Source organism: Uloborus diversus, chromosome 1, assembly GCF_026930045.1.
Source record: "Uloborus diversus isolate 005 chromosome 1, Udiv.v.3.1, whole genome shotgun sequence".
Lineage (NCBI taxonomy): Eukaryota > Metazoa > Arthropoda > Arachnida > Araneae > Uloboridae > Uloborus > Uloborus diversus.
Genome location: NC_072731.1, coordinates 238,094,330 through 238,120,809, shown reverse-complemented (window position 1 = coordinate 238,120,809; position 26,480 = coordinate 238,094,330). Strand labels below are relative to the sequence as shown.

The 26,480-nt window shown below is 33.0% G+C and overlaps 2 protein-coding genes across 2 annotated transcripts in view; one reads left to right on the top strand and one right to left on the bottom strand.

Moving 5' to 3' along the window:
* The window catches only part of LOC129234208 (vascular endothelial growth factor receptor 1-like), a 107,088-nt gene extending 100,551 nt beyond the window's left edge, over positions 1-6,537 (top strand). The window contains exons 22-23 of the mRNA XM_054868131.1: positions 304-748; positions 4,891-6,537. Coding sequence (XP_054724106.1) covers positions 304-748; positions 4,891-4,937 — 492 coding nt within the window. The 3' untranslated portion in view covers positions 4,938-6,537. The remainder of the gene's footprint in view (positions 1-303; positions 749-4,890) is intronic.
* A 1,557-nt stretch (positions 6,538-8,094) lies between these two features.
* On the bottom strand, positions 8,095-26,384 carry LOC129234212 (glucosamine-6-phosphate isomerase 1-like). Its single transcript, XM_054868134.1, has 6 exons — positions 26,157-26,384; positions 18,442-18,543; positions 15,925-16,107; positions 12,984-13,168; positions 10,203-10,416; positions 8,095-8,795 (listed from the first exon to the last, which is right to left on the bottom strand). The coding sequence occupies exons 1-6, from the start codon at positions 26,278-26,280 to the stop codon at positions 8,770-8,772; spliced, it is 834 nt and encodes a 277-aa protein (XP_054724109.1). The 5' UTR covers positions 26,281-26,384; the 3' UTR covers positions 8,095-8,769.
* Positions 26,385-26,480: the final 96 nt, after the last annotated feature.

Below are 26,480 nucleotides of genomic sequence, written 5' to 3'. Positions count from 1 at the left end.
ATGAATTCTTACCTCCTTTCTTTACCTAAACATAAAATGCCATTCCTCATTAACACCTGGCAGTAATGACATCAAATTTTATTTTTCATGATGCAAGGGAGCAAGCACCCTTGTTTATTTTCAGCTATAAAGAAGTTGTGAGATTTTTGTCCAAAAACAAGAAGATAGATTTTGTTTGAAAAACTAAGTGGGGTGGAAATGTGCATTAACACTTTACTTTTTGGACTTTTTGTATTCTGTGATTAAAACATATTTAAAATGCATTTTATGTGCATCTAAGAAATCTTTTCTTCTTTTTCACAGTATTATGTGGAGCTGAATGATCCCTATCAAGCTTTGAATGACGAACTGAAGAACAACAATGATTATCTTCAAATGACAGGATCAATAACTGAAGACTACACCCACATGGACAACACAGACCACTTAGAGCTCAGAGAAAACGAGAAATCAGCTATCACTTATAGCAATATACCAACTCTTGGATCCGAAATAAATGGATCCGTTTTGAAAGAAACGGGAGACGCAGTTCCGATGATTCAACTTAAACTGTTAGAAAAATTGGAAGCATCGAACACAAGGGAAGGGAAACAAAGGGAATCATCGGACATTAATGATGACACTTTAAACAAACTAACGGAGACGACGTATTTGAATGTGGCAAGCTCTTTAGAAAGAGTTGACTTTGACGAGTATGATTCGGTTTTCTTGGAAAAGGACATCTCGAAGCACAATCCTCTTTCCAATGGTGATTATTCTTGCCAGCCATTATTGCAAAAAACAAATGGGGAATGCTCTATGCAGCATGATTGCTAGAGCATTTAATAATGCATGCTAAAATTTGGTGAATCATGTGGTGAAGGTGCATGACAATTTGGTGACAGTGCATGATCGAAAATTAAGTTAAACCAGTAGAATATGAAATTTCTCTTTGTGGCCAAATAATGAATGGTTACTGCAAAGTAATATTGGAACACATTTTTTTTCTAATCTTATTTAAGATCACTGCAGAGTAAATACAAATACGCACACATGCAAAAAAATCCCCCCCCCCTCTTTACCAGAACAGCTCCCAAAATGTGCAGTAAGTCATTGGTGGAAAAAAAACTTTTGAGTACTCTAGTCAAAGTTCCTAGTGCAGTTTTGAATTGAAGAGAGCCTAGGTGCCTCCATCTGGTGGGGAAACTAGGCATTAAAATTCTCATGGTTTTTGACGATAGCATTGCACATGGATGCTATGTCGGAGAATTGCACTAGGTCTGCAAAAGGTAAAGCCTTTTAATGCAATCTCATTACAAAGAAATCATCAGTAAAAACTTATGCATTTAATTCCAGTACACTGAAGCTTCATCAGTATGTATACCCATGTTGTTAAAGAAAACAATATATTTTTATAGTGGACTTTTGTTTCAATTGCTTTAGTAAACAAACAAAGAAAGAATTCTCTCATGTTAGAATGGGGAAAAATAAAAATACCTAGAGGTGACATTAGACTTTAGCAAATAATTTACTCTGTTTCAAAACTAAAGTAAAATATTTCTTTGACCAGTCTCAGGTTCATGAATCATTTATATATAAAGACAATACTGCCGTAATTCAATCATACAAAGTTTAAAGTACAGGGTAAGTCAAAACAAATATAGCGATTACACACGGCTACAACTATTTAATTAAAAAAATTGATTGGTAAGATTTTCACAGAATGTAGACAGAACTTCAAATTTACGTGAAGCACCCAGCACGATTGAAGAACAGAAAGTACGAATTTATAATGCACTTGCATCGGTTACTGAACAATGCTTCAGAATATATGGCGTGAAAGGACTATCGCTTAAATGATGGCCATGTAACCAAAGAAAGTCACATAGGAAATCTCTGAGGTATGTATATAAAATTTTAAAGCTCTGTCTACATTCCGTAAAAAATCTTACCCATCAATTTTTTTCATTAAATAGTTATTGCTGCTTGTAATCGCTATATTCATTTTGACTTACCCTGTATATGATAAATCTTGTCATAGTTAGCACAAATTTATTTTCAAGACTCATTTAGTTAAGCAGTTGATCAGGAAACATAAGAAATGGTTTCTAGAGGATACAATTTAACTTGAAAATTTTGGGCCTTAATGAGAGAAGATTAAAATATAAATAATGCTTAACAGACTAAACTAGTATGTTGTGGCCATCACGAAACTTTCTTCTATATTTTTCTTTTTTTTTTTCTGATCCCTCCCCATGCTTGACGAGGAAGCAATATTCCCAACAAAAACAAAATTACACATGCAAAAACTTGACTACCATCCCAATGTCTGAATTATTGCAAAAGCAAAGCAAAGAGCGAAAATTGAAAGTTATTTTAAAAGCCTTGCTTGAATTAATTACAAATATTTTATTTGTTAAAAAACATAAGATGGCAACAGTTAAAAATTTTAAATCATTGAGATAATATTTCCGATCATTTCCATACAATTAAAATCACGAGAAATACGCAGACGATAATTTATTACGATTTATCTTTCTTATTGTTGCACTAATAAAGCTATTTTTATATGCTAAAAAATAATGATACTAAAAATAAATCAGCACCTCTTGGCGCGATTGGCGCCAAAATTGAACCAAAGCCTGTTTACATATGGATTCACATATATTCCAAATTTCAACCAGAACGTAGCATTACTTCTTGAAATAGGGCACTCAAAATGGAAAAAAAGAACGGGTGATTGCGCCACCCCCTTTTTAGCTGTTGACACAAAAATAAAATCAGTTCTTATACCTACTAAGGGCTACTTGCCGATAAATTTTTCTTTCATTCCGTTCATTATTTCTTGAGATACAGCAGTCACAATTGACGACAACAAACGTTCTATAGCTCAACCCCCGTTTGAGTTATTGACACCAAAATTGAATCAGCACCTGTTCCTGTTAATAGCAACATATGGACCAAATTTTGTTTGATTCCGCCAGTTACTTCCTGAGGAATAGCAAGCACGCGTAACTCGAAAAACGTCCCATTGCTCCACTCCCCTTGAAGGAATTCGCGCCAAAAACTAATGGGCACAAGTTCACATAGGGGCACATATGTGTACTAAATTTCGTTCGATTTCATGCGGTAGTTTTTGTTGTAGAGCGGCCACAAAAAACTGGTCACACACAGACGTGACACACATACACACACACACACACACATACACACACACATACAGACAGACAGACATTTTCCAAAAATGGTCGAAATGGACTCAGCACACCTCAAAACGTTCGAATCCGTCAAAATTCGAAATTCGAAAATTTGCACGAATCCAATATTTTCTTCTATATATTAGATATAGAAGAAAGTAAAAAGTACCAATCATTACGTATCAAACATAAAATCAAATTCAGTTTTTGTTAACTTTATTCATTGAAATGATTAACCCCTCATCTTGCAGCATGCATTAACAAAATGCAATTTGGATCAAATTTGCAATATGAAAATTACATGCATGTATTTGGAGGTTAGAAGACATCCAGTTTTTGTGAGAGAAAATTTAGCTATGTTACAAAAACAGTTTTCTTGTCACATAGCTCATTTACACTCAAGCAAGAGGTTCCTAATTACTCCAAAAGTTGCATGTACATGCCATCAATTTGGTTGTAATTTGCAACTTTTCCTTGCAAATTTCAACCAAAATTATGTTTTACTCATCAATATTTACATTCATTATTTGGCACAAAACTATACTGCTGTGCTAAGCACAGATGTGGTATCTGCAGTAGAGCTCAAAATGAGAAATTGACGATTAAAGTTTTACAACTCTTTTCTTTGATTTATGACTTAATTAAATGCTCAATTTGCGGTAGTTGCTTCGTAAATAACTTATCTAAAAACCGTGAGAGAGTATTTTTGTAAAAAATCTTAATTTAAAATTAATAAATGTAGTTACGACAAATTTTCTTTTCAAAACCTTTTCATATACTAAGCTATTTTCACCGTAAGTGACAATTACTAGGCATTTTTAGGGGTATCTGCACAGATACGACAAAAATAGCTTAGTAAAACGTGCTCAAAGTATCATTAAATAATACTAAAAACATCTGCTTTCTTTGGACTTAGCTGTTTCGTTTTATTTTGTTAATACAAATCTAACAGAATCTACCTTCTGAAAGATACTATTTTCAAAACTCCAGACAGTTAAAACTATAATCCATAACAATTTTCTGTTTTTTATATTCAAAGAATGTGTTTTTTTTTTATAATGTTTTATTTTCTAGATTCATTTTTACCGAGCATGAAGATAATTTTTGCAGCAGACGATACTTAAATAAAAATATTACTGGCCGTAGAATGAAATTTTGCATGAAAGAATTAGATATGAATATTTTACATGCATTTCATCTTTAGAATTCACATTTTTAATAACCATTTAAATAGAAAAAGCTGAATATTTACTTTAACAATTATGCAAAGTTGTATTAGTTTTTAATATGAACCTGTATCAACTATTCAACGGTAAACTAATTTTAATATTCTGTGTTACAATAAAATGCTACATTATTAAATATGCTGCTTTACTAAGGTATAAAAGTCGTACCTACAAAAAATACTAAGGAAAAAAGTGGTAACTGCGCAGATACCACTTTAAAGGCTTAGTATTTGTCACTTACGTTGAAATTGCCTTAGCAAACTCCGCTAACTGTGCAGTTACGACTTTTTTCTTAAAGCTTTTTTTAATATTTCGCGTTCACAAATCGCCAAAAAACTTGAGATTTAGGTAAATTAAATTACTAACGACCACCTGGTGACAATAACTCAATTTTGATAAAATGTGCAGATACCACATCTGTGCTTAGCACGGCAGTATACTTGAATATTTTAAATAATCTAATACATATTTATTCTTTTGTGAAACAGGATTCATAAGGAGTACAGACAACAGAGAAATATGTACCAGGTGTTAAAGAGATATTCATGGAATCTGTGTAAATAATGTAAAAAAAAAAAAAAAGGCTGTTACTCTTGAAATGGTGAATTTTAATTTAAAACTGTAATAGCAAATGATTCAAGTTAAAGCAAAAGATCATTAGTTTCTGATCACAGCTGAAAGGTGAAATCAAGTACAAAAAGTATGAATAAACAATCAGACTTGAATGGGGTAAGAAGAAAAAGGACACCTGTCCTTTAAGTGACCAAAGATAACCTGAAGTTGTGTTTTGAGGATTTATATTTCGAAAAATTCACCCTAAGCCTCCTATTTGTGCCCAAAAAGGACACTTATGACCCGTTCCAAAACCAGAAGCTGGAAAAACCTTCCTTAAAAGTATACTGATGTGCAGTACATACTGTCTGACCATCGATTAGATGGAAAGGCTAATTTCCAGTTTATAGGTGGAAATAGACATATCTACTAGTTTATAGGGGTGTTGGATTGTTACAGCTGTGCATTTTGTCTCTGTTATTTAGCCCCAGTTTTCTAAAAATGCAAATTCGCTCATGGCAATATTATTTTAATCTAAAATCTATTCGATCTATATTCTCACTACAAAAATTGATGTATCTATTCACAACATTCTTCTGAGCTTACCATTTTGCTTTTACATTCCTGAACGAAATGAAACATTTTCTTTTCGTTGTTTCCATAGTAACTATTTTTGTTCCCCCTCATTTTAATTTAGAAAATGCAATAAATGAATAAGGCTCTAGTGACCTTATAAAACACGTGTGTCAATATCCCATCGCTATTTTCCCCTCTCCCCTGTCAGATTCATTCAGATGGAATCATCTTTACTTGGCCGATTGCCAAATTACATACAATCTATGGTCAAACAGTACGGGTCAAAAACTTTCAATTTTACAACAATAACCTATTAGTTTAGCTTAATAATAAATTACATAAAAAATATATTTACACTTTGACAATTCTAGTCAACGTTTCAAAATTGTTTCACTGAATAAGTGCCTTAAAATATGTATTGAAAAGCATTATAAATATCATTATCATTAACTGTATATTTCATTGCTTGTAATTATTATTCATGTTTTAAAAAAAGCAATGTGCATTGTATATGTTTTTAACTGCCAATTATGTTTTTGTATTATGCGTTTTAGAGCTAAAGGGAGTTCAAAAATTACATGAAAGACATTATGGATTAGCTACTACTTTTTAAAAAATACCACCAGAATAGAGATATTTATTAGAGCTTTCTTAGATGCTACCATTACTAAACATTGAAATGAAATACTGCAAAACTGCACACTGGCATTTTCAAAAGACCTTTTGGGAATGCAAAATCGTAGGCAGAAACAATCGATTGAAACAGAAGTTTTCGTTTTATGCCTATTCTGTTATGTTTTCATTGATGCCAACATTGGTGGGACAGCCATTATTGATTGATAGTCATACTCAAATTTATTGATCAAATCCACAAGTGCTATGAGAAGATGCATTGCAGTGACCAAAAACTATGAAGTATCTGCAAGCAGTTTCTGTAAAATTTGCATATTGTTTGAAGGGAACTCCTTACTTTATCTTCAAAGCTTAATGATGGTAGCAATAAAAACCTCAACTCTAGTTGCACTTGGGGAAAAAAACTTGGTGGTAAATTCAAAATGTCATTTCATATTGGTATAACTTTCAGATTGATTCAATATCTTTTTAGAGTTTAAAAAATATTTTATTTCAATTTTTCATGTATTATACAATGATTTCTACTTCACATTTCAATTCATATTCATCAATACTTTTGATTTTGTTCTTGTAAATAACAAACCTCTTATAAAAGAATAATTGCTCAATTGTGTTTGTGAAAAAATGAATAAAATAAACTTTATTTTACCTACCAGTTTGTCGGCACTCTCAGCCTCAATGAGATGACATCTGGCTCAGCTTGATTTTTCCTTATTCCAGACTGATGAGTTCATACAAGGATGAAACTGCAGTCTTTGGATGGGATAACCAAGCTGCCAGTATATTGCATGTAGCAATTTTGATTGCTGTATAAAACTCAATTCTCTCAAAGCCAGAATAGGCAGTTTAACGTTGCAGCTTGTGCAATACACTCGCAGAATGTCAAATCATTATTTTTTAAAGGCAAAGATTTTTTAAAGAAAGTTAAATTTTTCTTTTATGATAAACAGTGCTTCCTTACATTCAAATATATGAAAAGGCAAAGTCAAAAAATCTGCGAATAAAGTGCAAATATGTACATATAAATGCACACTCGTACATTCCTTATGGTTTGAGCAAGATAGTCTCACTTCCGCCTCCCAAATCAGCCATCATTTAGATTAATTCATCATGTTTGTACACTTCTCCTATAAATCTGTCCATGTCTTTTTTCATTAAAATTAACACATTTTAAAACTTTTAATTTTGATCTTGATTAGTATCTAAGTGTGTTAGCCAAAATGTTTGTTTATATTGGTAGGAAAATTGCGAGTTAAAACAAGAAGCACAACCAGAACAGAACAAGTCTAAAAACATAAGAGAACCGTAAAAATTGCACAAATAACAACAAGAATCAGGGTCGGATTTAGGGGAGGGCTACTGCTCCGAGGCCTCCACAACAAAGGGGCTCCCACAATAAAATTTTTACAAAATATCCTAACTTTCATAGGTCAGCAAATTTTACGTTTTTTCTCCCAGACATTTTTTTTTTCGTATTTCTACAAAGAGTGCTTGCAAAAAAATAATATTATTACCGATATATCAGAAAGCCCTGATTGCAAGTATCCATTTGCTATCATTTTTTTAATTGATCAAGCATTTCAGTGGCAATATATTTTTTTTTATTCATTTAATTTGTACCTATGAGTTACAGAGAAATAAAGTAAATAAATAAAAAAAAATCCGAAAATGGTTAACTTTGCAGGTTATCCTTACAACCTCTCATTTCTTGAGCTCAAAATTTAAAAATTATTTGACGAAATGACTTGAATGGAAATTTTTTAAATCGAAAATATCGGATACATACATATATATTGAAATATTCAGATATATATCAAAGTATCGGATATTTTCAAAAATATGATGATCTTTTCGAACCCTGATTAGGGGCCTCCACTCCTTCATTGCCCCGGGGCCTCCACACTTCCAAATTCGGCCCTGACAAGAATAGCAGACAGGTGTTGACAATTTGATTGAAGATGAAGGACAACAAACATAACATAGTATAAAGTAATATTAGTAATATACATCTAAGACACTTGACACAGTGACTAAATAAAAAAGTAGACGACAAAATTGTTAAACGTAATAAAGGCAGGTTAACACATAAAAGTTAAAAAATGATTAATTGCATTATATATTTACACAAGCATACATAGAAAATCATTTGGGGTAAATAATGGAAAGTTTTATGGTATTAATCACCTTTCAATTTCAATAAAAGCTGAGAAGCTCTTGAAAATAAACAAAATCTCAAGAAAACAATCAATTAAAAATCAATGCAAAAACTTTTTCAACACTTCTTTTACATGAGCGTGAAAAAAAAAAATGTTTCAATAGATAGCATAAAATCTCTTCCCTACTACTAAAGCGTTAAATAACCCACCAAATTGTTAATCCATCATTTTTCTCATAATCCCTATCGTTTAAAGATGTAAATGCATTTTTACATTTCCCCGAATAAACCTTAAAAACAGAATTTCAACTGTAACAGAGAAAATAAGCAATCATATAATAGGACATAAATAAGGCACAGCCATACAAACACAGAAACAACATGCATACAAATACAAAAGGAGAATTCACCACAAATAGGTTGAGGGACGGATTAGCTGGAGTTAGTGTTGTTATTGAGCAGTACATTTTGCACCAGCTGAAATATCAAAAACACACTTTAATATAATTATGTTACAAAAAGGTCAAATATTCTGCAATACTTCCAGCACATAATTTACGGTACTATTCACTTTGAAAAGTTTTAATTTTAAGTTTTAACATTACTAGTATAATGTACTTTTACCATAAAGCCCAACTTTTCAAAAGCTGTGCATGTGTAGGGAGGGTGTGCCCAAGGGTATATGCATCCTCCAGCCTGTGCACCCTCGAACCTGTGAGTCTTTTTTTTTGCCCTTGAACTTGTGCCACTTTGTCATTATTTTCCACCGCTCTTGAACCTGTGTGCCTTCGGTTTTTCAATCATTATTTTAAGTTTATTCACTTTGAAAAAATTTATCTTAAAATTCTTTTCATTTTTGAACCTGTTCTGACCTTCATCATTTTTTTTTTTTTTTGGGCCCTTTGGAAGTTCAGGTTGGCTCCCTCTTGGGGGACCCAATCCCCCCTGGGTGTATATGTAGAGCTGAATTTTTAAATAGGTTGAATTTGCAGATTTTTCTTAAAATTAAAAATCCTTAGAAATGACTTCAAGTTCTGAAGCGAAAGGGGGGCACCAGATTTCAGGTTTGGGCAACAGGGAACATATAAACTGATTCTTGTTTAAATTTCTTAAAAGCACAGACACTTCATTTAAATACAAAACATAGGGGACATAAATTAAAAATGCAACAAATATGTTAGGAGGGTACTTAGGGCAAGACTGAAAGAAAAGATTTATCATGCTGTCTGGATTCCTTGATCAACTCAAATTTAATTCATGTAAACGTTGTAATATATTGTATAGCTTATTTTTAAAATTATGTACAACAATGTTTTCCCCATAAAAAAAAAAAAAAAAAGAAAAAGCCAATAGTATCACTAATTTAGACTGAAATAATAATTGAAACTTTGTGATATTGAAATGACAAATGAAAATATTTATAAACGTTTCCAAGAGAGGAAATTTATATTTGGAAATCAGTTTCATTATGAAAGTTTCAAGATGGGAAATAGACCTGACTTGTAGTCACCACCTATGCTTTAGCATCATTATAATTTTTTCTGGAATATGAATCAAAAGCGAAATAATTCCTTATTCCTACATATATTTGAAATGTTTTGTATCAAATAACATACGACTTTACAAAACTAAATGTTTTAATATCAACGATACAAATACAAAGAATTTGGTGAAAAAAAAAGACAAGATTGAGCAAATTTAACAATCAATTAATTTAGCAAAATATTTTTAAAATTACAGAGAAGCATAAAAAAACTTAATATATCATTCAACAATAAATTACTCAAAAATTATGCTTAAAAGTACTTCATTAAGCAAAATAATTAAAACATCTTTGGCATGCATCAGGCAAGAACTTTGATTACAACTTTAATTTTTCCTCACCTTCTAATTCAATTAGCTTATTATGAACTCTCATTAAACCTTTGAAATACTTGACAGTTTTTACTTTCAATTCCAAAGTAGCATCTTCATCACAGACAAATAGTGCTTTAGGATGCATCTGGAATGCTGACACAGTCCACATGTGGCTAACGCCTTCTTCAATCGCTTTTGAAAGTGCTAATGCTTTATGAGAGCCAGTTATTAAAATCATGACCTATATAAAAAATAAAACATATTTTTAAACTCTTGTAAAACACAAAAATGTAAAGTATCTTAAATGTAATAACTTGTTTTGAGAGTAATCACTTGGAATAAAAATATTTCAATATGTTTAAAATTTTTTTTTTTTTGTTGGTAAAGTTATTTCTTCACTTTAAATTTCAGAAACATTTTTTGCATCCATTGAAAATTGGGTTTGTTAAATTTTAGGTTAAAAACCATCTTAAACTTACATCAAGAAACACTTTATATGCCATAAAATTTTTTCACAATTTCTGTTTTCTAATTAAAAAAAATGACTCATGACTGGGTATATTGCTTGAATGTTCATCTTTTTTAAGAAGAGAAACGATCCTACTATTTGTACTTGAAGTGACCCTGGATATATTATGAACAGCAAGAAAGATGAATGTTCAGCTCTAACCCTGTTGTCATTTGCGGGGATCAGTACAAGGCAATTAATTGACCCCCCCCTTCCCCAAGAAATCAATGTACTGTCAACCCCGCTTAATCGGGTAATGGATAAACGAATACCCCGCTTATACGAATAAAACCTCCCAGAGCTGAATATTTCCCCATAGATGCAATGTTAAAGATCCTCACTCAATCGAATATTTTCTTCGGATAATCTAATAATATTGCCCTTCTTTCGCAAATATTTTTTCTGATTTTTTTAAAAAATCAACTAGAAATAAATTATGTAAGAAAAATTATTGACGTAAAAATGTAAAGAAAGTTTTTTTCAACAATTGGCGAGAAAAACATACATGTTCCATCAAAACATTTCCACTATTCTATCAATTTCCTCCTGTCTTTGACATTATATATATAAAAAAAGATAGCTCAGTCGAGAATTAAAACTAAATAAAATAAATATACACAAGTTAGACAATAAAAAAAAAAAAAGAAAATTAAATGTAAAACACAGTAAGCGGAGAGGGGAAAAAGAGAGTCAGAAAATGCATTCCTAAAAGACCTTGAACAAGCTATCCACTATCCACTATTATGGACTTTTAAAAAAAATAATGTAGTGAAAAAAAATGGCAAAAAAAAAAAAAAAAAAAAAATTCATAGCTCAAGTTGCACAAGTTACTTTTATAGTTTTCATACATAATTGAAATAAAGAAAATATTTTGTCCATTATTTATCTTATTTCAAGAACTTTTTACCTGTAACATTAATTATTCCCTTCATATAGCTATTGATTTATCATAATGTTTTAAGACAAATGTTGTCAATTTAGAAAGGTAAATAAAATTTCCCCGCCGAGGATATTCGATTAAGCGAGGCTGACAGTATTTCCATACTTGTGGGAGTGATTTCTGTGGTTTTTCGACATAAAAATGCATTAGTATATCCCCACTGGAAAATTTTTAAACAATAGGCCTGCTGTAACAGCTTTTAGTTTTGTGGCTCTTAAGAATTGGGAAGCAAGACAAAGGCAAGTAGCCAAAAGCGAAGCATTTTCATAAATAAAGTTACTACTAATAATAAAAAGTGGCGAATAACTTAAAATGTCTGTACTGTACACTGCTAACTGCCACCGGTCAAGGTCAGACCGCTTCAGTGGCTTGTCTGCCTCCTCTGTTACAAGTTCTGTGACGTTAGCATTGCCTGTGTTGTTTCTGTGGCTGTTCATAATGTTAAAAAAAATTGAGAACGCCGCCAGTTATGAAGTGAGGGCTGTGATAAAATTTCTCAACACAACAAACGTTTGGCCTTGTCTATTGTCTGATGGCGTCATTCTCCTCCATGACAATGCCAGGCCTCATGCAGTGGGGATAACACAACAACTTCTGCAGCAATTCAAATAGGAAATATTCGACCATCCACCGTATAGCACGGACTTGGCCCCTTCAGATTTTCATCTCTTTACAAAACTTAGAGTTTTTGGCGGGAAAAAGATTTGAGAGCGATGAAGAATTTAAAGAAGGCGTAACTACGTATTTCAATCAGCTGGTGGTGAAGGAATATGACGCTGGAATACAAAAACTCATCACATGTTATGACAAATGCTTAAATTTGTTTGGAAATTATGTGGAGAAGTAGTTTAAGGTATGCTCTTTTCAATAAAAATGTTTACATTTGTTAATATTTACTTCCGTCTTTATTTTACAAATGGGTACTACTTCCCGGATGGCCTTCATAATAAAACAGAATGGGGAGTAAATATTAGTTACAGACCATTAAATGATTGCACTATTCACAATTTTGCAGGAAAATTAAGACATTTTATAATGTTGGCTCTCTATTTAACGACTTTCTCTATTTAAAGATGACTTTTCATGGTCCCGGATACTCCACGGTAGTTTTAAAAGCATTATATTTAAGGCCACATTCTACTTAAGGACGGTATTTTGTGGTCCCTTGCAAGTCGTTAAATAGAGAGCAAAATTGTTTTAAAAATAACAAGGAGCATATTATCACCTAGAACAACAGTAGGATATCTTACAGTTATTTCTAGGCTTAGATAGCTTACTGTTGCTCTGAGGCGACAATATACTTTAGCACAAAATATCAGCATGTATTGTCTTACTACAATGCTTAACTTAGTTATCATACCTCTCTAGCATCCATTACAGTTCCAACACCAACCGTTAGAGCTTCATGAGGGACTTTGGTTAAATCATTATCAAAAAATCTTGCATTTGCTTCTATAGTGTCCACTGCAAGTGTTTTCAGGCGGGTCCGAGAAGCAAGACTCGATCCTGGTTCATTGAAAGCAATATGTCCATCTGGACCAATGCCTGGTAGTTTGTATTAAATTAATGAGTACGAAAAATTGATAAAAGGCACATTAGATAAATTTTTCTAAATTTTTAATCAACTAAAATAAAGTACACTAAACACTGCGCTAAAAGAGTTTTTTTTCAAAAAACAATCTTAAAGTATTAACTTTGGTCTCCATTTTTTTTTTTTTTTTTTGATCGAGGAAAAATTAAAAACATTTCGGCACTTTTGACTATGGGATTGGTCAATACTAAGTAGATTTTAAAATTAAATATTATTTAGTCTAACAATGAAGATAAAAATAATGTTAATTGATAAAAAAATACTCAACAATAAATTAATTACATGCAATTTACTACTGTTTGACTTGTAAAATATAAGCATATCATACACAAATGTTAGGAAAGACTCTAGGCATAAAACTAATGACTAATAAAAATTAGCTATGGATTTGTCCACTCATTGCAGATATTTTTAAAGAAAAAACAATGGAACACACTTTTTTTTTGCTCTATGCTGCACTTGCACAGATAGAGAAAGAGAGGGGGGCGGGGAACAGGATAAAATTCTACATTTAATTAACTTTTTTTAAAGCTCAAAAAAAATTATGATGGTGTTAGAAATCATGAAGCTTTACCAGTATTTAATGAATTTTTACTATGAACAAAAATCATTCACATCTAGCAGTTTTCTAACATCAGAAAGAGCTATACTGCCGTGCTAAGGGCAAAAGTCGTATCTGCAGCTGAGTTCAAAAGGAGAAATTGCCATGTAAAGTTTTGCGCCTCCATGTATTTGATTCAAATATTACTTTTTCAGAATTTTTAAAAAACATTTCCCACTTACAAATGACCATAAAACATTGAATTTAGGTGAAATATACGACAAAGATCACCTGGTGACTGTAACCATGGGCGTCCATATGCAAATTTGTGTGTGGTTGGGGGGGGGGAGCTCAGGTATTTTAACCATGGTTTAGCAGGATATTTTCCCCATGGAAGCAGATTTTGGGACAGATTAGAGTCATTAAAATTTGACATTTTTAATAACTTATTCATTAATGCTGGAGAAGAAATATTTTTACATTTTTGCAAAGAAAAAAGTACTAAAAGCAAGGAAGTTCTCATTTCTAAGGGGGGGGGGAGGGGGCTCAAGCCCCCCTTGCCCCCTATATGGGCGCCCTTGACCATAACTCAATTTTGTCAAAAAGTGCAGATAAGACTTTTGTGCTTAGCACGGCAGTATACTAGTGAAATAAATTGGTCTAATTTTCCTCTTAATGAATTACTTCTATTATTTTTTAATACTTTTAAAATATAGTTTTACTCTTATAAAATTTTCAATTTCAAATCTTTGAAGCCTCCATTGCTACATTTCAAACTGTATCAAATTTCAGCTACAACTACATGCTCAAGACTTTTAACAGTTATTTCAAAATGTGCAAAAATTTTCATTTGTATGCCAATATAGTTCTTTTTTCAAACCTGTTTGACTAGAAGAACTCGACTTTACAAAGCATTCTGTGATAATTGGTATGGCACTACTTCAAAAGAACTATTGTAGGTGTTTTCAAACATTAAGATGAGAAGTAATTTTATACATTCAAAAAGATTTTAAGTGTGTAAAATATATATGCAGAACAAAGTACATATCAAGCACTCATTTCCGGTTTTGTAAGATGCATATAATTAAAAACAGCTAAATTAAACAATTCTTCATTACACATTTTCTAAAAAAAAAATCCTGTAACTTCATATTTATTTAAGTAAACTTTCATTAAATATTACAAAATAATTACAACTTTACATCTACAAAACAATGCCTACAAAATTAAATAAGATTGTCTTACTTTTATGAGCTTTATATTAAAAAAATAATAAATAAATAAAATAACAAGTAAAAACAATTTTGTACTGAAATCATTTTTTTCCCCATATAGAAAAACATTTCTATAGCAAATGAATAGAAATCTGATTAAATACGTCAAATTACCACTAACAATGAAATAGAGAGAAGGACATAAAATACACCTCCAGCTCAGTCAATTCCAGCTGAGGACTACAGTTTCGTGCTTATTAGCACTCATCAGCCTGACATAGGAGTGATGAAGCTGGAGGTGGAAAACCTCTTAAGGAAGTCAAGAGTGCCAAACAAACTGGTAGCTAATACAGAATTAGCACTGACCAGACGAGTGACCAAAGCAATGGTTCGGTTCAACTCGAAGATTGAAGGCAAGACAGGTGCTAATAAGCACGAAACTGCAGTCCTCGGCTGGAATCGACAGAGCTGGCGGAGTATTTCATGTATTTTTGCCTTAGCCCTGGCTATAGGGTGGTAACTTTCTAAACAGAGAGAAGGAGTTTTGATCCCTTATAAACTCGATAACAGAACACAGATGGATTTTTCTTTTTGACATTATATTTTTGAAATCATTTAAAACTTTCAAAAGAATAGATTATTTATGAAAGTCCAACATTATGAACTTTAAAATATCTCAATAGAAAACAACCTAGCAATATATTAAAATTACATGTAAATAACTATGTTAATATCACACAAGCTTCAATTAATTTTGGCAGACACTAGTTTTATGCCAACTAGGAATCCCTTTTTAGGTTATAAAAAAAAGGAGGTTATGGGCAAAGAGACGTGAGAGGAGAGGATATCGTAATTAGAATTTGTACCATTTTAATGTTTTATTTTTTGCATATAATTTATCACACAATGAAAACATTTCATCAGCATTTATGTCTAAACTCAAGCTTCCACTTGCCTCCCATAAATAAATCTATTCCGCCAGCTTCTGCTATTTTTTGCTCATATCTCTGACATTCAGCTTCCAGGTTTTCTGCATTACCATCAAGTAGGTTTACATTCTCTGGATGGATATCAATATGCTTGAAAAAATTATTCCACATAAATGAATGGTAACTTTCTGGATGATCTCTAGGTAGTCCTATAATGTAGAAAATATTGTTTCAAACAGATACTAAATCATTTAATATTTCACTTACAACATATATTGAATATAATTAGAGTAAATTCTTGATATCTGTTGCTTTTCACTTTCAAAAAACTTTTTTTTTCAGAGATGACTAACTGAATGTAGATAAATGCGCATATTCAAACTTAACAAATGCACAGGCCCGGCTCTTGAGGTAGACGACCTAGGCGGCCGATTTTAGGGGCGACACATTTCGAAATTGAAATATTTTTAAGAGTATGAATATCTGCTTCAGTGCTATAAGATTCAATGCTTCAATGCTAAAAAAATATTAATAGTAATAATAATAATTTAGAGTATGTACCAGTGCTTGGATATGCAAAACATAGTTCGGAATTGAAGTAGAAATTCAATTTACTTTTAGAGGCGTCAAATTTAGCGAATTAAAAATTGTTTGAAAATATTAATATATGTTTCAGCGCCACAAGATGCACTACTTTAATATTAATAAAAATATAATTTAAAGTGTGTACCAGTACTTGGAAATGCAAAATCCAGTTTGGAATTTATCCAGAAACTCTCTAATTGTGAACACTTTATTATTATTTTTATTTTATTAAAATATCATTATTTTATTTTATTATTATTATTCAATGGGGGGGGGGGCACTTGTGAAATATCACCTAGTGCGGCAAAACTACTAGAGAGGGCCCTGCAAATGCAAAATCTATCTTTAGACATTCCTATTTCTCTCTTCCCCTTCCTTCTAGTAACATCAAACCTTCTAAGGTCGCCGAAACCCAACTAGTTGAAACTTGACTTTTAGATTTATGCTATTTACTGCTTTAGATCCACCCTACTTACCGATTTTTAGATCAACCCTACTTAGGTGCGCAAACGAGTGACCGGGTCAGTCTTGAAAGAACTTTCCTCCCCTCCCCGACGCATTTTTGGAATAACCTAACTTCATCTGTTGCAGTAACGATTTGCCTGCGTATGAGTGCAGGTAATGAGCAATGTCGAGTATGACAAATGAGTATGACTGTTTATAGTAACGAGTGATACTTTTTTTTGGCTTTTACGTACATTTTTTACACACACTGTTAGTGTTTCAGTTCTAGTTTAAATATGAGCAAGTGTTATTGATCTTTTTCAGCTATTGCACACATTAGCATTGTTTTTACTAAATTAGTGGATTACCCGCGATTTTGCTTATCCGTGGATACCATGCCACCCCATTCCGAGGATAATTTAAAGTTTACTGTATTTGAAACATTAGTTGAACATACAAAGAGTGCTTTGGATAATGTGACCATATGTCCCGCTTTTTGTTTTACTGTCCCGCTGCGGGAATGTCCCACCAAAAAAAATTCTAATGAGTCAGCTTCCCTTATATAGTGTAATTAGTTAAATCAATTCCAAATTCAACATTGATAAGCACAATTCTTCATTTAAAGTCCAATATTTTGCAACTATAACATAGAAAACTTATTTACATCCTTTTAACTATGTTTTTAAAAACATTAGAGTCCTCTAATAATAAAAAACATCATTATGTTTATTATAAGTATTTTAGACAAAGCAGAAGAAAATAAGGCATAGCAGAAGTCAAAAATATATTAATTTTATTGTCCATTTAATTATTTAGTTTTTACACCTTACCTCTAAGAAAATTGAGCAACTTGTTTGTTGATGATGTTTGTGGAAATGAGTTAAACTGAGAATGGGTTCATGTTAAAATTCATATGATTATAACGCATATTTTTGGATACTTATTGCTAAAAATAGAAGGGGCGGAGGCATTTCTGTCATTTAGCTGGGCAATTGACCAGGGGGTGAATCTTTCTGTCAATTGCCCCTCCATAATATATGTCCATAGAGTCCGTATATAAACACATGGACTTTGAGAAAAAAATGTAGTGAAATGTTCGCTTTGGATGTCTGAAGGTGGTTTTGGACAGGACAAGCGATTTTTACTGTCCAAAGCTCAAAAAGTCAAATATAATCAATTTTTATTTGCTACAATATTAATAATACATATAAAATATAAATGTTAATTAGTTGTAATTAATAACTATTTGATAACTGTTTTTTTTTAGATTTTCATTCAAAAAGTATTTCATTACTTTAAATGTGAATTTTTTTTAAAATTCCCCCATGTAACACATAACACATTCACAACAATGTTGGTGAATACTGAATCGCAGTAAATAAAAGCTTATTCTCAAGGTTTCAAACTCATGTTTGAGAGAATATGGTCATGAAAAATACATAGAGGATATTAAAAATATACCTTGTATATGCTCATTAACTGCTGTGTACAAGAAACAAATAAAAAATATTTACCAACATATTCATCCATATTGAATGTTTTTACATAACGAAAGGAAACACTGCCTTCTTTACAAAATTCCACCAGCTTTTTATATGTTCCTAATGGAGTTCCACCTAAAAGTAATTTAGAAAGGACATAATTAAGATTGAAAACATGTTAAGAAACATAATGTATGTCAAGTGCAACCAGTATTTACATAGCTTCGCTTGACGTTAAAATAGAAAGGATATGAATTTAATGAAGGAAAAAAAGGAGGAAGGGAGATACTGGGTTGTTACTAAAAAGGTGGTGGTGGGGGGGGGGGAGAATCAATAGTTTAAATGGAAAGGAAGAGCAGAAAAGTTAAAATACATAATACAAGAAAAATTGATTCATTTAAATGAAACTTTGATATTAAATGGAATGTCAAATAGAAAAATTCATTTGAAATTTTGCCTGCATATATATATTAATGCTAACAATACTTACGATTACTGCTGTGTGGCTAAAAATCTAACAATTGGAAAAATACATTAAAAAGTTCAAAATCTTTTACCTTAATATTTCTAAATCAAATTTTTGAATTTTTTATTCTGCAGAAGTTACTAAACATGCAAGTAAAGAAATTAAATTAAAATTACTTTCCAACTTATATCAGTTTTTAAATTCAAAAAAAAAAAAAAACTAATTTGTTTTGCAGAACTAAGAGCTTTGAGTTTATATCTGAAGGAGTCTTTTCATTTTTCCCCCCTGATTTACATCGTCGATTAACTATGAAGAATAATCGAGGCAGTGAGAAGCAAAGAAACGTAAGTACCAAAATTAAAAATGTGGAGATAACCAGTACAAATGATAGAGGAATAGTAGCTCCGATAGATGCAGCTGTAGAGCATGATTTAGAAAAAAATTTCAATAGAAGCCTGCCTAGGACCAGAACTTTAAATGCGATTTACTCAAAATTGATAATGTGCACTTTCATTCCTTTTGCTTCACATTCAGGGCCGGCTCTAGTAGTTCTGGCGCCCTAGGCAATATAGGCAAGTGTCGCCCTTTCCCCCATTGAATAATAATAGTAATATAAAATAATATATTAATAAAATGAAAATAATTGTAAAGTGCTTAAAATTAAAGTGAGTTTCTAATTAAATTTCAAACTGGGTTCTGCATATCCAAGCACTGGTACACACTTTAAATTATCTTTAACATTAAAGTAGTGCCTGTTATGGAACTGAAACAGACATCAATATTTTTAAAGACTCTTTAGTCACACAATTTGCCGCCTCTAAAATTGAATTTGTTAAATTCTGAACTATTTTTTGCATATCCAAGCACTGGTACACAATCCAAAATAATTTTTTTCTCAGCATTGAAGCAGTGAATTTTATGACGATGAAACAAATATTCATACTCCGGGCCGATCCTAGAGTGTCAGCTGCCTGCGTGCAAAGATCTAATAGGCTGCCCCTCAGAGCAATTTGCATTTTTTCACTAAATGCTTAACGTCCATATAAATCTTTCTTCGCATTTCTGTATCAAGCTCGAATTTAAAAAGGGGGAAAAAGAAAAGGATGAACTTAAAAAAAGTAAAAAAATTTTTTTAATACGAAACTCCTTAGATAAATTTATATCTTTGAAGAAAGTAATAGATATCAAAATTTACTAGGCGTAAAAACACATTTTATAGTCTTTCTTTGGAGACATCAGAGAAAGGAGGGAGGGGGGGGGATCACTTCCAGAAAAGTTTTTAAATTTGTGTATGAAAATATTTTGAATTAATCGTTGCTTGTGCTTGGTTATAAGGACAAAAGAGTCGGGTATTTTCAAGGTCCATAGAGAAATTTTCGAAATTGAAGTCAAAAATCGCAGTTTTGAAACTTTTTCGAGATTTTAGGAGAAAGTAATGTTGGAGTTCTTTCCTAAAATTATTTCAAAATTGAAGTCAATTTGAAGCTATTTTTTGTGACCTTAGCTTAGGAAGGATTGGCGCTCTTCCCAAAACTGAAGTTTTACACACGCAATTTTGGGTTATCTTTGTTGACGTTGCTGGAGGGAGGGAGATTTGGTAGTCTCCTATTGAAAGTTTTCGAAATTGAAGTTTAAAATGCAAATTTAGGCTGTCGTTGGCGATTGTAGGGGATCTGGCGGTTTTCCTTCGTTAGTTTCTCGGCATTATTGGTTCAAAAACATTTATTGGTTCAAAAACACATTTTGACAATATTTGGAAACGATAGGGGAAACGTGAAAATATTCTGAACTGAAATGTTTTTCGGAACTAAAATCAATTTTAGGCAATTTTTGGGAAGGAAGGGTTTTGATGCTCCAAAGCGGATATTTCTAAAAACGAATTTTTTACAATCATTGGTGTCGTTAAGGAAACTGGAAAGCTTCGGCGGATCTTTTTGGATATTTTGTGATATTAATATCTGAAAAATACAAATATAGACTTTTCTCCACCTTAACTCGATGATTGAGGGAGGGACGCCCAGCTCCGTGAAAAGTTACGTAAGCCAGGCAGTTCTACTCTGGAAATTTTTAGAAATTGAAGTCCCAAAATCGTATTTTAGGCATTGTTTGATAACGATTGGACAAAGAGCAAGCGGGGGCTCAGTGTGTAATTACGAGCTGTTTTTTGAAACTGAAGTCAATTTCAGGCTAGTTTAGGCAAGAAGGGTTTGATGGCTCCACAAAACCGTCTAAAAACGAAATTTTGAGCTATAATATTGATTACGTTGGAGAAAAAGGGGATCCGGGGTTTTCCCCCGAAATTTTTTCGAAAGTAATGTCTGAACACAATTTTAGTTTGTTTTCGGATACGTGAACTGAGAGGGGGTGAGATAATTGGCCTCTCTAAAGACGCTAATTCAGACTATCTTTGGTAGTAATGTTAGAGAATGGTTTTCGGGGTTCTCCACTGCAAAAATTTCAAAAAAGAAATCCAAAAAATGCCATTAAGCAATTTTTGATGATATAAAGGGGCTGTTCCCAGACACATTTTGAATTTCGGAAGCATCATTTTTAGGCTATGTTTGATTACATTAAGGTAGAAGAGGTGAATAAGAGACTTAATTGGGTCCTTAAGATCAATTTTCCGAAATAAGTCCTAAAATCCAATTTTAAGCCTTCTATAGTCTCATCAAAGAGGTTATCTCATCCTTTTGGATCTTCGTTTTGAAGCCACACTTAAATTTGCTGTATTCGGACAGGACCAAGGGCCCTGTCCTCCTACCTGATCTGAAACCGCACAGTTCGTTCGTGATTTTAATTAGAAAAAATTGCTGTAAGGGGAAAAAATTACAAAATTTTAGTTTGTTATTCATATATGTTTGACTCTCAGGGGAGTGGCAATTTTCCATTGGCTCTACACCAGCGGTTCTCAACCTTTTTAGTTGTGCAGCTCACCAGTTTTGTAGAAAGCACCATTGAGGCCCACTTACTACTAAACACTACTTGCACAGCCAAATTTACTTTCTGGGGGAGGGGGAGAGCATCTGTTCATAACTGTCCTTAAGTGTACCTATATCCTGTTAGGATTGTGTGTTAAAAATAAGAGTTCTGGAGACGTTAATCCCCTTCTCACCTAATGCTACAGGGATATAGAAATACTGTACTAAAAAAATTTTCTAAATAGTTTTTAAAAAATGAAAATAACTTTATTGCATTCACTTAGCTAGAATAGCTGTAAGATAACTCAAAAACAAGTCGTCAAAGTTAAAGCTCTATTGGAATTTTGACGCTGTTTTTCCTCTATGAAGGATTGAAACTGGATAGTTTTATTAGTTTCAATAACTCGCAACATTTAATGCATTTCTATATTATTATTTTTTAAAAACTATAATGAAAAGTCTCATTTAAATAGGTAGGTTATCGGAAAGCCTCTCAAGCGTCTTAATTCACTGGTGGTCAGGGCCTTCGCTAGGTCAAAAAACTGGGGGGATTTGACGGCCCCTTAATTGTTCCAAATGCATGTTCCATAATGCAGAGAGAGAGAAGATTTAGCTTCTGGTTTAGCAGGGATAGTCATACTACTAGACCTTAGTACTAGTAGCATAAATTAAATCCAAATGATAATATTCAGTCAAAAATAGGGGTGTCAGAGGGCTTCTCCCTGGTATTTTTTCAAAATTGAAGATAAAAAAAAAACGCAGTTTTAAACTATATTTTAAGTTAGGGAGGAAAAGGAGAGGAGGTCTGATAGCCTCTCCCGGAAATCCACCCCCTCCCCCTTCAAATTTAAATTCCCAAAACACAGTCGTACGTTTTGCTTACATATTGACAGTGAGTCGGGGGGTTCTCCCCTGGGAAATATTCAAGATTGTTATTTGGAAAACACGGTTTTTAGACGATCTGTGGTGATGTTAAGGGAGACTCAGGGTCATCCCTCGATAAGTTTCAAAACTTCAAACTCCATGCTTGCAATTATGAAAGGTTTCCGATTGTGATAGGTATAGGGGGGTCCGGGGGCTCTCTCCCGTGAAAAATTTGAAAATTGTAGTTCGCAAAATGCAGTTTTAGATGATCTGTGGTGATATTAAGGAGAAGAGAGATACGGGGGCCCTCCCCCAGATATTTTTTGAAATTGAAACCTTAAAAACGCTGTTTTAGGTTTTTTGTTAAAATTGAGTGCAACGTCAGTTTCTTGAAACTAAAGCTCCGAAAACCTAATTTAAGCCAACCATCAATGAAAGGGTGGGGGGGATTTTAAGGGGCTCGTGCACAGAAATGTTTCGTAATTGAAGCACTAAAAGCGAGATTTAAGACGTTTTACGATGATGTTGGCGAGAGAGAGAGGGGGGGGGGGGCATTCTCTTCAAGACATTTGTGTAGAAAACGCAGTTTTAGAAGATTTTTGGTAATGTTAATGGGTGGAGAGAATGCTGTAGTCCTACCCTGGAAAATTTAAAAAATTGAAATTCAGTTGACGCAATTGTAGGCGATATTCAATACTGTTAGAGGGGTAGGGGGTTTGGGAGACCTCGTGCGAAAAAATTTCTGAATTGAAGCCTTAACAATGAAATTTTTGAGGATCTTCGGTGATATTAGGAGGAGGACAGGTTCGGGAAACCTCAGGGAGTTTTTTAAAATCAAAGTCTAAAGACGAAATTTATTATAAGACGTGAATGATGCTGAATGATTAATTGAGAGGGCATTTTTCGGGGGTTACGTTGAGAGCACTCTCATGGTTTTTCGAAAGTGCAGTCCTAAATACTCATGTGTAGACCATCTTCAATGACTTAAGGGGAAGGGGGATGGGGTTTGAGAACGTTTTCTCGAATTTTTTTCAAATCCGAAGTTTTAAAAACTCACTTCCAGGCCATCTTTAGGGACGTTAAAAAAAAAAGAATTTGGAGTTCTCCACTCTACCCTCAGTTTGGCTACGTCCCTAAAATTTTAAATATTGATAAACATGTTGTGGTAATACTTTCTTCCAATTTTCCTTTGCCAAACACGATTACTTGCTTGGATTTTCCATAGTAAAATTCTCAATTTCCAGCCCAATATTTTTGTTTTCATGAAATACAAACATCTGCGGCCCCAGAAAAAGAACATTTAACATTTTGAACCGATGTGGTTGTTTTCTGTGATACCTTAGTCTTATTTATTACACTTCATTTTATTTTAAATGCGTCTCCTGTATATCTTGATCAAGCTTTGATTTGCTTACGATTTTTACGTCCAAACATTTAGAACTTCTGGTGTAAGTATTCATCACAATACTTTGAATCTCTTTTAGCATTAAACTGTTTTTTCCCCTCTGTTTCAAATATATTTCGGGGACCCATGCATTTTTCTCCACTTAGAAACGATTTTCAGGACAATATTTTTCATCAAAAAAATTACATATGGGAATGTTTCAGCGACCCCTATGAAGCCATCCTATTTATTTATCTTTTTTTTTCAACTGAAGAACCATGAAGCATGGTATTGTATAACCAGGGCACCAACGTGAGACAAGGCGTGCACGATTTGTCGCCGGTCCTCCCTCCCATTATGCTAATTTTACTTCATGCACAATACTTTAATACTTCAATTTCAATACCAGCGGGGCCCATAGCTTCCGACTAGACAGACATACCCACTAAGCGGCCTAGTGAATAGTGCACTGAATACTTTTTTTTTGCGTTAAAATATGTTTGAAGCACACATTTACGCGGCCCTTTCTTCGATAATCTTAATAAAAGAGAATCATGGATGTTCCTAAATTGTATTTTAAGATTACATTTTCCATTCCAATTTTACATAAAAAATACTTTTTGTCACTATTATTTCAATTGTTCATTTAAATTTACTATTTTAATTAAAAAAAAAAACAAAGAGTTTTTCATTTTCTTCATTTGTAGCATCGCTAAAAGGAAATTGGCGGCTCCACTTCTGAAAAACTGGAGGGGTGTAGCACCCCTCCCCCCTTGGCGTCAGCCCTGCTGGTGGTAGTCATGCTTGTTCAACAAATAATGAGCATTTTTAACTTGAAGCTAAAGCTATTTCTAGTTTCTTTGGAAATTTTCTTTAAAGAAGTTTGTTTCATCTTCAATTACAGGGGAAAATTCCTAAGAAATATGAAAAATCTTAATCTTAGGCTATGAGCCAAGCAAAGCTTTTGAGTGACGGTGCATCTAATAAAAGTAAATTTTTGCAAATAACAGAAATTAAGACCCCAAAATTTATCTTGGTTAAGGTTCTCCATCCGTGTCCATGGCCCAGTAACACGCTGTTCATGGCCCACCTGTGGGCCGCGGCCCATGGGTTGGGAACCGTTGCTCTACATGCATCCAAAATTGATGAACACAGAATTAGCTGTTTGAAATGCTTGCGAAAGTATCTTCTTGTCATAGTTTAATTTTTTTTAAAAATAAAACTTCATTTTTTATGATTTATAAAAGCTTAGGGGTAAGCATTAGTGGCCGCCCTCAGTGCTCCATTTAGAAGGCTCCCTTTCATGCTTCAGTAGGGGGCCCTTTCCCTCTTTGCGTCCATGACTGATTACCTACTGGTTCTGTCACAAATTTTACAACCAAATGTATCTGTGTAAATAGTAGATAAAGGACCAACACAATGTGCCTTAACATTCTATTTTTTTTTAACTATTCAACTGTCGGGAAATCGGCATTTACTTTGATAGTTGAAAATTTAAAATTCAGTATATTTATGCAACTCATTATAAATTATTTTGTGAGAAATTCTTGAGGAATTTTGCTTGATTAAAAGAACTACATGATGCGGCCTGCAGCCACCCCTTGCTTTGGCTACCGTGTGCAGTGCACACCTGCTACGATCGGCCCTGTTCATACTTAAAAAAAAAGTTTCAAATTCGAAAATTGCCGCCTCTAAAATCTGCCAGCCTGGGCGGCCGTCTACCCGAGGAGCCGGGCCTGTTCTCACGGCCTCAATTGTGCTTCTTCATTTTTAAAATGTGGGTAGTAAATTACAAACGCTCATCGCAAATGAAGGGTATTTACTTTAAAATTAGCTTCTGCTGGTCAAAGTTTTGAAATGCATTATCGCTTTAGTACATTTCGACCAAGGTTGGGAGTTAAAGTTATTTCTTTTTTGTTGAATTTTGGTGAATAACTTCATAGCATTTACAAATCCATGATGGAAAAAGCTAACATTTTAACTCTTTTTTTTACCACATAGCAGTGTTGAGATGCCTAAGTCATGATTGGTGAGAAATATCTTAAGCCTGGGAATGTATTACAAGACCATCTTTTGAGTTTTTAGTTCATAAGAAACAGTAAGAATAAATATACACCTGTTGGCAATCCAAGAACGAAGTGCCGGTTCGCATCAGGTTTAAATTGCCGAATTTGTTTTCGTATATATTTAGCAGCCCATGTACTCACTGAATCGTAATCATCTAAAATAACAAGTTTCATTTTGAGCAATTTTTCGTCCCGAAAGAAATTCAAACGATAAAAAGTACAAATATTATCTTTTCGTTTGCCGTGCCTTGACCTTAGATCCTGATATTTATATACAACTCCTTCACCGCATGACAATTTTGACAACAGTCAAAGTTAAGGCTTGCAGTTGCTTAAAATTAACTTATTGCAAATTTATCATCAAATTTTCAAGC

Bases quoted from the DNA above. Each gene is read 5' to 3' on its own strand.
- LOC129234212 (XM_054868134.1), bottom strand. From the start codon at position 26,280: ATGAAACTTGTTATTTTAGATGATTACGATTCAGTGAGTACATGGGCT. The intron at 10,417-12,983 runs GTATGATAACTA...TTTTTTATATAG, and splicing joins CTGTAATGGATGCTAGAGAG to GTCATGATTTTAATAACTGG. The intron at 8,796-10,202 runs GTGAGGAAAAAT...TTGATATTTCAG, and splicing joins TAAGCTAATTGAATTAGAAG to CTGGTGCAAAATGTACTGCT.